Below are 18690 nucleotides of genomic sequence, written 5' to 3'. Positions count from 1 at the left end.
ATCCATTTTGGCATACTGTATGAAAGTGTAAATCATTTTACATGTTTGATGAAATACTTGCAGTTCGCAAGTGCTTATATTGAGGTGGATTTGGTTAGAAGGATTCTTGCACTGCAACTCTACTGCATTTTGCAAAATATCTCATGCTTCATTTTCTGCCCTTTGAAATCGAAGCGAAAAACTTCTCGAATTTTTGCTGATTATAGGAACAATCTAAACAGTGCTTAATTTTTTCTCACCAAATATCAAATTTTTTTTCTTTTCTTGTGAATTTCATAGCTGGCGAAGCACCATCCTCTTTGTCACTGGCAAGCCAATGGCCTTTTAACAATATTTTATTACCATAATTGATCTTGACTTGGGGTTCATACATTTATTACGTATTTTCATGCAGGTCCAGAGCATTCAACAATCTCATAGCTTCATCATCTCAAAATTTCCATTTCCTTTCTATTAATTAAATTTACAAAAGATAAGAATTGAGATTTTTTATCCCAGGTCTTCATTAACTGAGGGATCATGCACTAATTGCATAAAATTTTTTATAAAAATTTCAGTTCTCTTAAGCTATTTTAGGAAAAAACTGAATAATATTTGAAGGCAAGATGTTTAAAAAAAAAGTGTCACTATTTAATATATAGCGAATGCAGTAGAAAATCTTATGTTACTTTAGATTTGTCATTCCCAAAAACTTTAATTTGTCTCTTCTCTTTAAAAACAATTGAAATAAAAAATTCAATAATTTCAGATTTGCTAAATACTATGGAAGTAGGGACCATATAATAATTTATTTCTGACAAAAATGTTTAGCTTCACTACTTATTGTCTTAACATTCCAGAACTATTGAAATTTTTTTTAATCCTTTTATTAAAGAAATACTGAACTAAGTAACAGAATTTAATATGGGCCATTCACTAATATACATTAGTAATATGAATTTATTAAGCTTTCTCAGTTAGATTAATTCTTTACATATCTTTATAAATTCAGTATGATCAATAATATTAATCTTGTTAATATTTTGTTGAATATAATTACACAAGAACTTTTATTTAAATCTTAATAAAACACACCCAATAGCTTTTTTGAATTAGAGTTTAACTAATTATAATTTTGAATTAAAATAATTATTTTTTTCATAATCAAAGTAATTATTAATTTGAAAAACAGGACGCACGATTCAATATTGAATATATTTAAAATTTTGCATAAATTTTTTTTATGGAGGTTAATATAATCAAGAAAAAGTTCTTCGTCAGAATATAGCTAATTTATCCTGATCATTATAAAGTTTTCGTAATGTGTTTGCATCTTGTTTATTAATATATATACATGAAGAACTTTCCACAATACGAAGAAAATATTTTTTCTTAGTGCATGTATCCTAATTATGATTTTCTTTAGAAAAAAGTACTTAAAAATATTTGAGTGCTTATTTTTTGTTTAAAAATTTGGCGATGCACCCTGTATATATATATTTTACATTAAAACTCATCAAAGATAAAAAGCTGCAGCTCATAAGCCATCTTATTGTAACATAACTTTTCATGATAACTATTTTTTTTAATTAGTAGAAAATAAAGCCACACATAGCAAAAGTTAAATAAGATTTTCATAATTATCTAATTTTAAAATAAATATTGGAAATTTAAAAATTGAATCACTGAAATTTTTCTATAATCTGTCAAAGTATGGAGATAATTATTTAATGTTAACAGTTTTATATTTATTTTATTACAATATATGGAATCATATAGTCACAATTTTAAAACTGAAACAAGTTCTTGTTTAAACAATATTTATTTATGAATATGAGCAATTTAAATTCATTAATTTTTTATATAATTAATTTAAAAAATATCATACATTCAGGAATGTTTAAAAAAATTAACAATTCATTGCAGAAAGAAATTATTTGTACAATTTAAATATTAAAATATGTCATTTATTTGCAAAATTATAAAAACCACAGTAATAATTACTACAAAATATAAATTATACAGATATATAATTTATAACAACATTTAGACTAGTATACACGTGGATGTACCAAACTTTGTAAAAAAAATTAATATACACTTAAGCATAATTATAAACATTATTCTCAAGTAAAAGAACTAATAACTCTAGAAATTGAAATGGTTAACATATACTCTATAGCAATACTGAAGCAATGCTAACCAAATTAAATGCAATTTTCAAATCAAGCTACAGAATATTTTTCGAGTTTCATCATCTACATAACTGGTTATCCGCAGAATCTCCTTAGGGTTTAAAAAAGAATTCTAGTTTTAAAAGCAGATCCTCAATCACTAAGGCAAGCTTAAAAATATGTATTTACATTACTGAAAAAAAAAAGAAAGCTCTCAGTTCACAGAATAAATCGGATGGTGATGTTTCCCCCTTGGAGAGTACTGCTTTTTCAACGTGTGTAGCTCATGCAAAAGTTCCATTGTAGCATGGAATTTTGTTGGAACAGTTCCCAGATATGTTCGATGGACTTGCTTCATTCAATACTGCAGGCACTTATCTTGCACAAATTGATGATGAATGATAACTTTCTAAAGTTGAGCTATGGAGTATAAAGCATTCTTTTTTGGAACATATAATTATATTATCTGAAAATAAATACACAAATTGATACTTTAATAATAACACTTCGGAAATATATATATAAACAGTGAAACCTCGGTTAAGGGGACATTCGTGGAACTGAAAAAATTGTAAATTTATCACACATGATTGTGCCCCGGAAAAAATCCGGATTTTTCGCTAACCGTGATCCGGAAATCCAAGGTCTAGAAGTTTCAAGAAACCCCTGATCACATTTATGTATAAAAATTCTTGTATATTTTACTTAAAAGTATTAGAACTAGAATTTATACTTGGCATCTCTTTAATTTGTAAATATTTTTTCTAGTAGAATAATAAAAGTGATTTGAGATAAAAGTAAACTTATACATAATTATTCGTTTAAATTATGCTGCATATAATTTATTTAGAATTTCATGCTTTGAAAATAACAATGATTTAAATTTATAAAGACATTAATGTTTTGAAATTCATCATTAATGATTTTACTCAAGAAATTGTATGGATTTTTTTAGTTGGGTTCACAATCAAACCCCTGATTTATGAGGATTATCCGTTTAAAGGAAGGGTACCCTAATAACAAAGTTAAACACCATAAATTGCTTTTAGAATATTTTCAAAGATATAGAAATAATTAAATAATCAACATATAATATTTTTTTCTATACAAAAAGAATAGGAAAAAGTTTGATATAAATACATAATTCTAGAAGTAGCTACAGGCATCTTCCCTCAACATCTTGGATTTAAGGTTTAATTTTTCACTATCTTAACAAGTATTTGATGATAGAATGTCATTAGACAAAACATTAACATTTAAGAAAAATTGAAAATAAATGAGATGGCTTTATAAGATTGGGAGAAACAATACTAGATTATTTTTAGAGCTTCTATAGATTATTTCTCAAAGATGTAAAGCAACAAAATTTTAACATTTGTGGTTCTGAGAACTTTAAAATTGCACATTTGTCTATTTTTAGGTTTTTAAAATAAATTTTTTTACAGTTTAAAACAATAACTAATTTAGTATATGCTAATTTTTTCTAAACATAAACTATGCAAAATCAAATATATTTATAGAGTACCTAAAAACAGACAAATGTATTATAAACTTACTTTCAAAAAATGCTAATTACATAACTGTGGTATATTTTATCAGAAAACAAAATTAATAGAGAATCTAAACTATTACACACTTTATATTTCTGTGATTGAATAATGGCCTTGTATTTTACATGTTTCGAAAGATACTGCCAAATAGAGTAAATAACCACAATAAGTTAAATTGCGAAAAATACATGAAAATAATTAAAAGCATATTTAGAATTATCCCTCCTCGTCTCCAATGCTTCGACAGTTGAGCAGGGGTGATTGTGAGCCCAATTAAAAAAACCCTGAAAATTTCCAGAGTAAAATCATTAGACTCATTTCAAAAAATTAATGGCTTTATAAATTTAAATCATTGATATTTTCACAATGTGAAATTCTATATAAATTATATGCAGCATAATTTAAATTAATAATTATGTATTTAATTTACTTTTATCTCTAATCACATTTATTATTCTACAAGAAAAAATATTTACAAATGAAAGAGATGCCAAGTATAAATTCTAGTTCTAATGGTAATAAATAAAATATACAAGAATTTTTATACATAAATGTGATCGATGATTTCTGTAAACTTCTGGACTTTGGATTTCCGGATTGCAATTAGCGAAAAATCTGGATTTTTTCCAGAGCACAGTAATCTTTGGTTGAGAGGAAAGGGGTCATTCCAAGCCCTCTTCCTCATTGAAATTCTATTTCCAAAACTAATTTAAATATTCCAGAAGTAGGGTTTTGTTTTGGAAATTAAAAATGGCTAACACAATTAATTAGATAAGTATTAAAGGTAGAGTTAAAACTACAGTTTTATGTAACAAATAAAATTTAATGCAATACAAGAAAGTTTTTAATATTTACTGTTTTTAAAAAATAACAACTTTTTTATATTATTTATATTGTCTTTATTATAGTACAGCCAATGCTCTATATAATGATCCTAGTGCTCTGGACAAAAGGGGGCATTAAAATGTACAGTTGTGCACAAAAATACTGTAAATGTTAAGTGCTAAAAAAAAAAAAAAAAAAAAAAAAAAACATTGACCAATTTTAACAAAGCAATGTTTTATTTTAATAGGAATTTGAAAAATGCATTAAAAATAATATGGCGTCTCAAGGCTGCCATTCTTGTTAAATAACATAGGTCAAGTTAACTGTAAAGACTAAATGTTTTAATTCTAAAATAAATCACAACTACACAAAGATTTGTGAAAATTTCACAAAAGGAGTGAATATGATTTTCAAATAAAGTAAGATTGATAAATTTATTTTATACTTAGAACAAAAAAAAAAAAAAAAAAAAAAAAAACACAGATTATGAGTGACAAGAAATTATATGCCAACTTAGCGATATTGGATTTTTAAATCAGGTAAATACGAATCGAGATGTGCGATTTTTAAATCATGAGAATACAATTCATAATGAGTAACTTTTAAATCAGGTAAATATGAAAATCGATGTTTGATATTATAATGACATGAATATGAATCGTGACATTAGCAAATTTCCGCATAGTTTCAAATATTAAAAAGAATGAAAATCAGACAAAATAAAAATAAAATTGGAGATGAGCCATGCGTATAAAAACATCTCATTAATGGGATTTAGCTAAGGCTTCAAAATTTGAATTTTAGATTGTAGAACTTAATTCCTACTTTAAATTTTAGATTACAGGCAAAATTTTGTCTGATTTTACCTTTTGAGTTGTGGAAGTTTGCGAATCAATGGTCTTGAGATATGTGGAATTCTGTGAAAAAATCCCACAGTCATCTCCTAATTTCTAGGCCTGGAGGGATGATACGAAAAACCCGGAAATTTGGGATACACCAGGAATACAATCACCCCTGCACAATCAGAAAAATTCAAAAGATTTTCGGTTCGTTTTGAAGCCTGAAATTGGAAATATCTTGCAGAGTTGTACAAGTTAATGTAAGAATTTTTTCCAATAAATTGGGCACAGTGTATGTGCATGCAGACATACGCTGCAGCCCAACGGCATGCCGAAATGGCTATGGAATGAATTGCGAAAACATTGTACATTGTGGAAATCACGCTTTTTGCCTCATGGCGACAATTGATATGGAAAAGAAAAAAAAACTCATTTTGAAAAATACAAAATTTGGCACTTTTTTTTGGCAGAAACTGTATAAGAGGCTTTTAAAAACAAAAATAAGCATCTCCAAATATTTTTTAAAAACACTATGCACAAGTGTATATAATACACCAACTGCAATTAATACAATTTAAAAGAGTACTTAACAGTTTATGTCACAATAAAAATTTAATTATGATAAAATAAAATTAAGTAATAAAAAAATAAAAGCTTAAAAACTAGTTAAATTTTTATTTAAGTTGACTTACACTAGCAGCATTTCTTTTTTCCTCTTTGAGAAGCTTTCTGTAGTTTCACTGTTTCATGTGATTGCTGTTGTCTTTCTTTTTGGTCTTTTTTGCTTTTCAGCACCATTCTTGTTATGGAATTGAACATCTGGAATGAAATATCATTATTATATACACGAGCATTTATCTCTAAAATAACACTTGTGTTAATTTTGTGAAGTTACACCATAGCACAGTGTGATTTCATTTTTCAAAATCAGTCGCAAAGTTTGCTAGCGCTAAAAAATACTGCTAGCAAAATCACGGTTCAAACAAGTATTTTTTAATGCGGCATCACAATACATTATGTGATGCAAAGAATTCTACATAATCATTGTTGTGCAACTTATCGCAGTAAGACAATCATTGAATGGAAAATATTTATACTTGTATCAAAGTGCAAATACTGAAGTGCACGATTCCAAATACTTAGGTAGTAATAATATCATATTTAAAATAACAATATTTTAAAAATGACTTGAAAATTGCCAGGCTCGAAGTAGGCAAAAAACTGTAATAACTTCCAAGAAAAAGAATAAAAAATTACGTAATTTATGACGGCACGAGTGTGTCAAATTTGAAATTCATGTGTCGTAAAAACATGATATTAAAAAATATCTTTTTTTAAAAAATAAATAAATAACTGCTGAGAAAATAATGTGGATTAATGATGGAATAGTCCTGAATCAAGCACGCCAAGAAGTGTTTACTCAAATTCGATATTTGGGTGTTGAAGTGACATTGCATTCCAAGTATTGAAATTTATATGAGCACGTAAAAATGCTGTGAAAACAAGAAATAGCTAAAGTAATCGCTGAGAGAATACAAATTTCGAAATTTTAAGACTATTCAAAGAAAAAGATATAATCAATTATGTAAAAGCATAAAGAATTCAATGGCTAGGGCACCTTAAGAAAATGGAGGTAAACAAGATATTCAAGGGGCAGTGCCAGTGCCAAAGGAAAAGGCCGGCCAAGAGATGGTTAGACGAGGTGGAAAAAGACCTCAAGATTCTAAAGATCCAAAACTGACAACAAAGAGCTAGAGACAGGCGATTTTGGAGAAAAATTGTTATTGAGGCAAGGGTCCAACATGGACTGTAATGCCAGGGAGTTAGTTAGTTTTAACTTCTGAGAAAACAATCAGAAAACAAAGAAATTCAATGACGGAATAGCCGCGAATCATGCACATCAAAATGTGATTACTCAAATTGAAACTGCGAGTGTCAAAATGTCATTGTATTAAAAAAAAAAAAAAACAGAATTTTTCAAAAATCTTGTGGAGTTCACCAAAAAAAAAACTATTAATGTTGCAAAACAAAAACGATGGAATCCTCGTTATTTGAGAATGCCAAGAAGTGATAATTCTATAATTTGAAATTCGTGTGTCATAATATCATACAAAAAATATTGGAATTTGAAAAATTAAGATAAATAAAGATGGAAAAACAATAAAAAATCCAGATTACCAGAAGTTACTAGCAATTTTTGCTTCTGCATTTTTTGTTTGTAACTAGCATTTGGCCATTTTAAATGGCATTTTGCTATTCGCAAGTCGATGAAATTGTGCCCGGCATATTGATTTTAAATACCTGAAATTATTTTCATTTAAATTATTAACCAGTGGTTTCAGTTAGGTTCAGAAAAGCAGTGCTAAAATGTATTTTAAAAACAACTAAACTAAATGTATCATTATAGACACATTTAAAAAGAAATAAACTGAAATTTTTTTTAAACCAAGATTATTTGAGTTGAATGTATTTGATAGTCAGTTAATTCATTTATATCTTGAATGTAAATGTACCTTGAATGTTATCAGAATGTAAAACCCCTATCATCTTACTCAAAAGTGTACACTCATATACATTAAAAGAAAAATTTATAAGTTACCACTCAAAAGTATTTTTGTTGGTAATTATTTATTTATTTATTTTTTTTTTATCAATGATCACTTATTATTAAGTTCAAAAATAAGAAAACATTTAGTGCAAGTACTAAAAAGCAAAGCTCACTTCTTCAACATTGATATTTTCTTTTGCACTTGTTTCAAATAACTGAATGCCCATTTGGTCGGCAAATCGTTGTGCATCCTCAGTTAAAACTATTTTTCTATCAGGATCATCATTTTTATTGCCAACTAAAAAATAATAGGAATAAAAATTGAAAGGGAAATAAAATCATTAGAACACACCAGTCATTAAGAACAAAGTTATTGCATAAAATTTTACAATAAATCTTTATTATTTTCCAAAACACAAAGAATGCTTTATTGATAAACGTTTTTTTTTTATCGATAAAATGTAAGAACAAGATGCAAAAGAACAAATATCTTTTTATTTTGGACAAATTAAATTACTTTAAAAATTTTGATTCTGTGAAATGGTTAAATAGATGGGAAAAATATTATATATATTTTTTAAAAAAATCTTTATAGAAACACAGTCAAAAACAAATTCCAAAATTGTATAGTTGAGGAAATGAAGTTTTTTTTTTAAAGGTTCCATAAAATGATACAATTTATGGTTCAAATTCAATAAAAATTTATATAAGGACTTATTTGATAAAATTTTCATTCATATTTACAATACGTCAGATGCTGATTTAATAAACTTCATAAATTTTATGGAATTTTTAATTTATGATATATTGTAACTCATTTCTTTCATTTATTTCCACAAACCATAAAATTTTAGAAGACTTCTGAGAAAATTTATAAAACTAGTCATCATTAGCAACCACTTTGATCACCTATTAAAATTATCTTGTACAACATATAAACTTCCAATGGAAAAAGCCAAATGCACAGCACAACTGTATTTAAATATCGTAATTCCTCAACTCCATCTCTGATCCTAACATCTTAATAAGTTATAAACAATAAATGAGATCTTGTTACCGTCTATCTGTTGCCAGCTCAAAAGTACTTTGACTTCAATTTTAACTATTTTTTAGAAATGTCCACGATATTGTCAAAGTTTTTTTATGAATTTAACTTCAGCAATTTAAAATCTGTCTGGTAGGTATTAAATCACACAAACCACAATAAATATGAGTTTGAGGCATTATATCATATTCGAAAACCCTGTGGCGACATTGTGCAGAATGTTACAGAGTTCTTGAATAAAGATTTTTCCTTTGGGAAGTAATAAATTTTGCTTTTCTTTGCACACATTTTCAAAAGATTTTATCTTTTTTTCAGAATTATATTCAAAAGATGCCTTTCTCGTACATCAGAGTGGGGAAAAAATGCTTGTGATTTTACGATTCTTATTGAGAATAATGAAAAATAAAGTAAAAAATCTGGTTTTTGTTTCTGTAGAAATATTTGTTCTATTTTTTTATGCAGTTATTACCACACAGCTTTTAAAATCCGATATTTGTAATACGATATTATTTATTACAACTGAAACTCGAAATGAAAGCACGCATTTAGCAACCCTTTTCATGTGACTTCCAATTCATGTGACTTTGTCATCGATCTTTTTTCCTTGATAGTTACTGCTACAGATTTCACGATCTTTATTTTTTTAATGCGATGATGAATTACAAAATGAGAAAAAAGGAAATAATTAGCGTGTTATCTTCCTACAAAATACGAGAATACCGGCCATTCTATTAGAATAAAAAAGAAATGTTACATACTCAATTAAAAAAATTATTTTATTTGATCCGATTTTTTTACTTATTTGAAGTAAACGCTGTTGTTACTTTAAATTAGTAACATGCATATCTGTTATTTTTAAGTATCTTGCAGAATGATATTAGTACAGTGCAGAACCTCTTATCCGGAAATCAGAAAACCAGAATGAAATTCGGAACCGGAAATGAATTTTCCTCCATTAAAAAAAATTTTTTTTTTCATGCAAGATTTTGAGCTCATTTTGTTATTTAGAGCGTACGGCGTATCGAGTTGACGAAAGAACTGATTTAGAGGATGGATCAAAAGCAGTTTGTAGACGAATCTCACATAAGCACGAATAGCTTATACATGCTATTAATGTTAATAATAACATATATAAGCCTGTATATAATTTTTATTTCATAATTTCTTTCCTTTTTTAAACTTAAGTGTATTATTATTTATCATTTTTTATTATTTCTAAAACTATTTCAAAATAATTTTTTAGTTTCGCTTTATAAACATTAAAAAAGCGGCATTTTGTAGCGTTTCAGAAAACCGGAAAAATCAGTTATCCGGAATCGCGACGGTCCCGATCGTTTCGGATAATCGGTTCTCTACTGTATTAGAGAGGTATGTTGCAGAAAGCCCGAAAAAATTCTGCCACAGGGTTAGACAACAGAAGTATTTGAATAATTTTCATCACTGTTTCACGATAAGATAGAAAACTCATCCCAAATGCTCCATTACATGCTGCACTACTTTCTCACATACATCTAGAACCATAACTTGAGTATGATATAATGTATACAGATAAATATTCTATTGCTTGGAAAAGGTAAGCATGGGGGCCACTCTAAAAATATTTCAAAATTGAATTTATTTATTTGACCAATTAACACAATCAAGAGTTGTTTACTACAATTTTATCAAAAATTTAGAGCTCACTGACTCCAAAATGTAACTTTCTATGATAAGAGCTCATTTTAAATCAATTATGTAATTTTAATTTTATTTAATTTATTTTTTACATGAAGCTATATACATATTTTTTCTCATGAAACTATACATATCACTTCTTATTTTGCACTTTACCATTATTTATGTTTTGTTCCATCTCTATGTTTCTCTCATTCTCTCTTTTTTTGAAAATGTCACTTTAACTTTGGCCATCATTTCAAAATGTTGGGGAAAAATAAAAACAAGAAAATTGAGATACAATAGTACAAATTTTGTTTAAGCAAGTAGCATTGAAGTTCAATCTCATTATTTCATTACTGAGTTATAACAGGAAATATTTGTTACATTTTCAAGGAAAAACTGAAATTTTAATCTTAAAAATAAATGGTAAAAGAGATATTAATTTATGAAACTTAATCAACTGATTTTCCCTTAAGACTGATTTCAGTCCCTAGGACTGAAGAGTGGCACACACAGGTAAGCTTTATCATCAATAAATGGGATGACAGTATGTAGAACCATATCACCGTTTATAGTTTCGACAGCCGTTTTAAAAAGGATAAAAAATAAATCTGAATAATTTACTTCATAACTAAGCTTCTACTTTGATAAAAATACAAAAAACAATTTTTTCAAATAAATTCTGAATATCTACACAAACAGTGGCAGGGGTCCGTTCAGAAGATATTTGGGTCCGTTAACGGACCCTTCACAAAATATCTTTTCATAAAAACAGACCCTTCACAAAATAATTGATCTTTTAATCAGACCCTTCACAAATCTGTTTATTTTCAGTATTGTTTTGTTAATGGAATAAACCCTTCCAGGGGTGGGGGGGGGGAGAAAGAAAGACAATTCAAAAGGAACTAAGTTTTCTAAGTTTAAATTCCAAATGCAGAATTCTAAGAAAATATTTCTATATTTACAAACATCGTATGAATAAATAATTGATCAATTTATATTTATTCACAAAATTAATTAAAAAAATATTATGTAAAGAAAAATAAATTTCTTACAATTTTGTAAATAAATTATAAATTTAAGAATTGTTTAAATTTACTTAATGCATAACACATTAAAAGTGATACATTACTAAATTGTGTTATTTAAAATATGTCAATTGAAATTATTAAAAATGTGAGAGATTTTGTTTTCATTATTCGTCAGAAATGAATATACTGTGTTGAGCAGTATAAGCTAAATACCAAATATTTGTATGTTGCATCTCTAATTTAGTAGCAGCAATTGTTGAGCAGAATCTTGTATCTATTTACAGTTTAAAAATCTGTTGAAAAAGTTTTTAGCAATTTTTGCGATAACAGGACCCTATTTGCACAAATTCACAAAAGCAGGACCCTGATTGAAAGAATGTGACTTAACGCTTATTTTATATTCACAAATTATGAGTAGTTTTTATACAATTTTACAAAAACAGGACCTTTCACAAAATGTCTGGACAGATCTCTGAGTGGTGAAAATTCACAACACATGTAGCATTTTCATAATTTGAACATTTAACATAAGGTATTTAAGTAACTACAATGACTGAGCTTTATGGTAGACATTTTTTGGACAAAACATGAAGAAATGGTCTAAAATTATTTCTTTTGGAATGCATTGGAAGTATTACACAATACCTAATATCCTATTGACAACTTCACAGTTTTGGTCTATTTCATGTAGCCATCGTTTAACATTACCAAAAGATTCGCCATTCGTCACATCGTATACGACAATCACACCATGAGTGCCTCGATAATATCTAAAATAGAAATAAAAAAATTATGCATATGGATAAAACAAATTAAATTATGACAAGGTAAATGATTATAAAAGAATATATATGCCAGGGTTAGAAAAAACTTCCACCTGAGTTTTGAGGGTTTGTTTCTAATGAGGTGAATGGAGTTCGAATTCCTACGGTGGCTAATCAATACGAATTCCGCATCTGGCTTGCATCAACCACAGTGCTGCTGTAAAATATCCTCAGTAGTAGACCGATCATGGGTTAGAGTCCCCTTGCCATCAGGCTAACCGTGGGAGGTTTTGCGATTTTCCTCACAATGTAAAGCTAATGCGGGTTAGTTTCATCAAAAATTCCTCCACGAAGGCAATTTCTCCTAATACTTGATCCAGGAGTTCCCTTGTCTTCTGGATTGGGTTAAAAATTACAAGGCTACGGAGTTAAAAATTAGTAGTCGTAAACCCCAAAAATTGGGTTGGCTGTTCAACAACGGTTATAAAATAAAATAAAAAAATTTAGTTTAGTAATATAGTTTAAAATGCATTATGATTTATTTTTAATGATATTTCAATTAAAACACTTAATTTATTATAAACTATACTTCTTGTTGTTGTGGTAGTTCATTTATGTCACACTAGAATTGCACAATGGGCTATTGGCGACGGTTTGGGAATCATCTCTGAGGATGATCCGAAGACATGCAATCACAATTTTGATCCTCTGCAGAGGGGATGGCACCCCGCTTCGGTAGCCCGACAACCTGCACGCAAAGTTGAGCACTTTACGGTAGAACAGTTTAACGAGGACCAATATCGCACATCTTCGGTCCCTATGCAGACTGATCCAAGTGGTCACCCACTCGCACACTGACCGCAGCCAGTGATGCTTGACTTCAGTGATCTGCTGGGGAACCTTGTCTTAACGATCGCCCACTGCAGGACACTATACTTCTTGAAATGACTTCAAAAAATAAAAAATCAGATTTAAATAAAATAAAATCACCAGCTTTTATCAGAATTTAACTCTACAATACATCTTCTTAAAGCCTTTTCAAGTAGTATAAAAACAATGTTGATAAAATGACATTTTATGAAATTTACTCACGTAGATGTTATAGTTCTGAACCTCTCTTGTCCGGCAGTATCCCATATTTGAAGTTTCACTCTTTCTCCATCGACTTCAACTGTTCTTATCTTAAAATCAACCCCTATTGTTGTAATATAATTGCCTGAAATTATCAAAAAAAGAAATTATTTTCTTTGTAAGTGGATGCATAGAAATTAGATTATAAAAAAATAGAAATTTAAGGAGACTTATCTGATAAATTTTAATTTTTTTTTTATGTATCTAACTTTTAGTTTAGTGTTTAAAATTGAAAAGAAAAAAAACTTTGAAATTAATTTAATTTAAAAAATTAGTAAGGATCATCAATCTTTTACATTTTCATATCAAAGCATGAACAATTCATTATTATAATTTTTTTTTTTTGCGTAATTCAAAGCGTAAATTTTTTACTAAATTTTAACAGCTAAACATAAAGAATAAATTAGTAAAATATAAATACATCCTATGAATATTTTGATAATTCTGTTAAATGGAATATTAGGAAAATATGTTGCATCAATATAATAGAAAATTACATTGAAGCAAATAGTACATTCCTAACTTTTAATAACTATAAGTGTTTTAAGATTATATACACTATCATTACAAAAAAAAGAAGAAAAAACAAACACACACACAAATTTAATTCATAGATTTTACTTTTAACTAAAAAAAATAAAATTCAAACCTGTGAAAGTATTGTCAGCAAAGCGCAAAAGCAGACTGCTTTTCCCAACTCCTACAACGAAAAGTGTTTATAAATGCAAGTATCACAGATAGGTCAAATATAATCTTTATCTTATGTTAATAATTTTAATTATAATGCTTGTTAAACCTTCTTCTGACCTGAAAAATAACAAGCTTCAGACTTTTTGAACATTTCGCTTTTGAGTTTTACTTTAATAATTTTTAAATAAATGTCACATTAGAGCCACGTGACTTATTTTGCATAATTTTGTTAATATTTTAAAGACATTTTGTAAAATTTAAACATGGTTCAAAGTTAAATTACTTTAAAAAATGAAATTTTTTTAAAAACTCAAAATTAAAATTAGATTTTTTAGTGTCTGTGCAAATTTTATGATTTTTATGAAATCTTTAAGAAAAAATATTTTCTAGTTGGAACAAGATGTTTTTCTTATGACCGTAAATAAATAAAAACAACAGTATAAACATGCCACAACTGTTCTATAACAGCACAAAATGTTATTTATACCTTAAAACTAGAAAATAGCTTTTTTTTCTTCTAATCTTATAGAAATCTATCTAAGATAAAAAAAAATATATGAATTTTTTTTTCGCTACATTATATATTTGTTAAAATACTACTAAATGTGTAAAAGGACACAAAACTTAATTCACTTGATCAAATTGTTCTCAGGTTAAAGCTATTAATATATATATATAGCTGCAAACATGGATAGGTTAATATTAAAATAGTAACATGGATAGTATAACAGTTAAAGTTAGCTTTTCAAATAAATGACAATTTTAATTTCTTCTACTCTATTCTTGTATATCTTTATGTAATAATTTGCTGTGTAATTTAGTTCATAAATTTACAAATCTTGTCACTACAGAATTGTAACTTATAATTCAATACTTATCAATTAGAAGTATAATCAAATTACTTATAATTAAAACTAATAAATAAAAGTACTTATTATAATTATTACTAATAAATAAAAGTGCTTATCTAATATATATTTTTAGGTAGTGAATTGTTCATATTATTAATATATACAATTCACTACATAATTCAATACTTATCTATTTCACAAAAGGGAAGGTGTAATATAGCATTACTAGTATATTAGGTACCTATAACCATAATTAAAGTAGGATAATTCGTTGTGGTGCAAATTTCCATGAAGATTTCCTGAAATTATTGATGTTTTCCAAACCTTGCAAATTATTCTAAATTCTAAAATTTGCACATAAATTTTGTAAAACATGAGATATTTCAGCTTTTTAAATTTTTATTTTAGCAGTAAGTAATATTTTTTAAACCTTCAAAATTGATAATGTATACGGTTAATAAAACATTTAGAGGAAATGATCTATACCAAAATAAGAAAACAGTTTAAAGATAACCCAAGTCGTGTAAAATAAGTAAATTTTTTGTTTGTTTGAAAGACACGTTTTAAGAAAACCATACCTCCGTAAAATGCAAGAAGTATACAAAAAAGAAAATATTTAAGCTAGTCAACCGCTTTAACTAGAAAATTTACTGAAATGAGGGACGACACAGGTCACTGCATTAGGAAATAAAATTTTTGAATCTGTTGTGTTTGAAAAATTTTAGAGAAAATATAGGCATATGAATATTTGATGAACAGAAAAACAAAAAAAATTTTACTTAATAAAATAATTCTTTTAGATTTTTTATTTCATTATTTGTATCATGGCCATGAATTTTAGTGCACAGATAATATATCAGGGTTCGTGATTTTTTGGATTTTTTTTTAAAAAATAAAAAAAAAATCGGATTATTTTGATTTAAATCAGATTTTTTTGATTTAAATCAGATTTTTTTGATTTTTATTTAAATACACTATAAGAGCTTTAATTTATGATCAAAAAAACTTTATAAATGTTTAATCAAAATTAAATTAATATTAAAACTATATTATAACAATATTTTAGAAGCTCTAACTTACTAAAATAATTTTTCATTATAATGCATAGCAACCATTTTGATACAAAGGCATGATTGAAATTAAAAGACAAGATAAAATAGATAATTTAAAGAATACTGCTTTAACTAATAACACAAAGTTTCAATTAGCACAGCATAATTTTAATTTAAAATTGTGATCTCTTTATTTTCTCATGATTTACAAAATGGCAAAATAAATGCAACAGATTGTGTTTATAAATGTTGTTATTCATCAAAAAATAAATATTCAATCTATATATTTTTATGTTAAAATATTCATTTTTAATCCTTTATCAAAATACATAAGTTAAGCTAAAAAACATTTTTAAAAAAATTTATGTACTCATTGGAATTTTTTTTTCACAAAAGAAAATCTGATAATTTCAAAGATACTGTAAACATATTATGAGAAGAAAAATAAAAACCAGTTAATAACCCTACTGCTTCAAATAGATTTTGATAGGGAAGAATGACACTATATCAGGAAAAAAATATCTGAACTCAGCTTTTTTTTTCTTCTATTTTTGGCATATTAAGGTCATTTCTTTTTAATATAACCTCAAGCTTTAGAAATATAGAAATTTCCATCAATAAACTATAATGTAGATTTGAATTTCATGCTTTTTTAATCAAAAGGTAGAATTTTAATTAATATTTGCTTTTTTAAAAAAAAGCATGTTTATTTACTTTCTACAGCTATGCAAGTCTATATTAAGACAGCATTAAATATTTACTTTAATCTGTACTTTCAATGTTAAGAATCAAAAGATATTTAAACATGTAATTTTAAATGTGTTTAACACACTCCAAGAAAGAAAGTAACTTCGTTAACTAAAATTAATTAATGCAGCAATTTAATTAAAATAAATTTTAAAACTAAGAAAAGAAAATAATAAAAGTATCAATAATTTAAAGCACTGCTTTTTAACGTTTAAAATCAATATAATATATATATATATATAAATCAGTTGATTTAAATCAATGATTTTTTTAAAAAAATCATTTGATTTTAATCATGATTTAAATCGTGATTTAAATCAACGAACCCTGTAATATATTAGTTTGAATTCCAACTTAATTTTATAAATTTACTGCAAATCCACTCAAATTTCAACTTCTTTGTTCCATGACAAACAACCAAGTAATCAATTAAGCATTAACTTAAGAATGGTAGATTATTAAGGAACCCCTACAATAAATTAAGTACCTTTTACCTCAGGGCAATTAACTTTATACAAAGAATGATATATTGATTTACAAGACTTTTATTTATTTAATAATTATTACCTGCATATGAGTAAAGAAAATTACTTACGTGCTTGTAAGTCATTTTGAACAGAATCTAAAAGCACCAATCAATTTTTGATTAAATAGCTTTGACCCACAACATAACTTTTCCCTGTTTTTCTACTAAACGAAAATAGTAGCGGATCCCGGCCATTAATTTATTAAGGAAATTAAATGATAAGGAGAGCACCTGTTTCCCATATTTACTTCAATTCATTGTCCCAACAATGAGAAAAAAATAATAATGAATAAAGGACGTATTTTCTTTGTAAATGGTCCTATACGTTTGTCAAACTTATAATAGATGAAATTTAGATAAACGAGGAACTAGAAATTAATTGATTTAAACATAGTATTAAATGCAATGTTAGAACACATAGCAAATTATAGTAAATACATGAAACTTCAAGAAAAATATGTTATTACCGTGTCCTTTAAAACTTAATACCGACCATTAAATATTTATTGGAAAAATGAGATAAAAGTGTACAAAAAAATATCATTCATACAAAGCTACAGAAAAGTATACAATATTCAATAATATAAAATAATCTGTATTATTATTTTATTTAGCAAAAAATCATTTCTATGTTGTCAAACACAGGATACAATACGAACCACTATCGCCTATAATAAGCAGTTTAAAAAGATGGTCATATTCTCGAGCCATGGTAAGCAAAACTTTTGGAGGATATTTAATAGAATTTTGATAATTATTCGTCTAAAATTTGTAAACACTACAAAATTGTTTAGAAAAGTGAAAATTTAATCAAAAATCGTTATCACTTCATATTGATGCCATTCCTCGTTAATAAAATTGACGACAAGATTTAACATTAACATTGAAAACAAAAACTAATAGAACTGAATAAACCTAGTCTGCAGAGTTCAGCACGATCACAACGCTCGAGTACGCTATCTGGGGAGAAGACCGGTTCCATGTCTAGGTAGTTCTCCCTTTCCTCTCCTCCTCTGCTCAGTTGTATAGGAATATATAACGATTAATTGGCAAAAAAATTAACATTATTGTCACATTTCATTGTCAAAAATATCTTCTAAAATTTTATGACGTTTCTTTAAGAATTATGTTTAATGCAGTTTTGAGTTCAATATAGTTCCCTAAATTAAAATTTGTTAATCTGCTTTAAAATCAGGACAAAACTAACGTACTTTCTTCTCCTATGAACATTCTTACGTTACTGATGAAAACATGCAAAATGTTACCATAGGTAGAAAGTTCT

The 18690-nt window shown here is 27.0% G+C and overlaps 1 protein-coding gene across 2 annotated transcripts; it reads right to left on the bottom strand.

Annotated features, from left to right (window-relative positions):
* Nucleotides 1-738: 738 nt before the first annotated feature.
* Nucleotides 739-18405, bottom strand: LOC107450925 (ras-related protein Rab-35). 2 transcript variants are annotated; one of them, XM_043046094.3, is made up of 7 exons: nucleotides 18324-18405; nucleotides 14192-14242; nucleotides 13504-13627; nucleotides 12293-12417; nucleotides 8089-8213; nucleotides 6060-6186; nucleotides 739-2619 (listed from the first exon to the last, which is right to left on the bottom strand). In XM_043046094.3, the coding sequence occupies exons 1-6, from the start codon at nucleotides 18388-18390 to the stop codon at nucleotides 6061-6063; spliced, it is 618 nt and encodes a 205-aa protein (XP_042902028.1). In that variant the 5' UTR covers nucleotides 18391-18405; the 3' UTR covers nucleotides 739-2619; nucleotide 6060. The 2 variants fall into 2 exon arrangements, with proteins under 2 accessions (XP_042902028.1, XP_042902029.1); XM_043046095.3 differs by lacking the exon at nucleotides 18324-18405 and adding an exon at nucleotides 18068-18287.
* Nucleotides 18406-18690: the final 285 nt, after the last annotated feature.

This window comes from Parasteatoda tepidariorum, chromosome 8, assembly GCF_982258835.1.
Source record: "Parasteatoda tepidariorum strain Cologne lab strain chromosome 8, Ptep-v5.0, whole genome shotgun sequence".
NCBI lineage: Eukaryota > Metazoa > Arthropoda > Arachnida > Araneae > Theridiidae > Parasteatoda > Parasteatoda tepidariorum.
The sequence above is the reverse complement of the archived record's forward strand: the minus strand, read 5'-3'. Positions and strand labels throughout refer to the sequence as shown.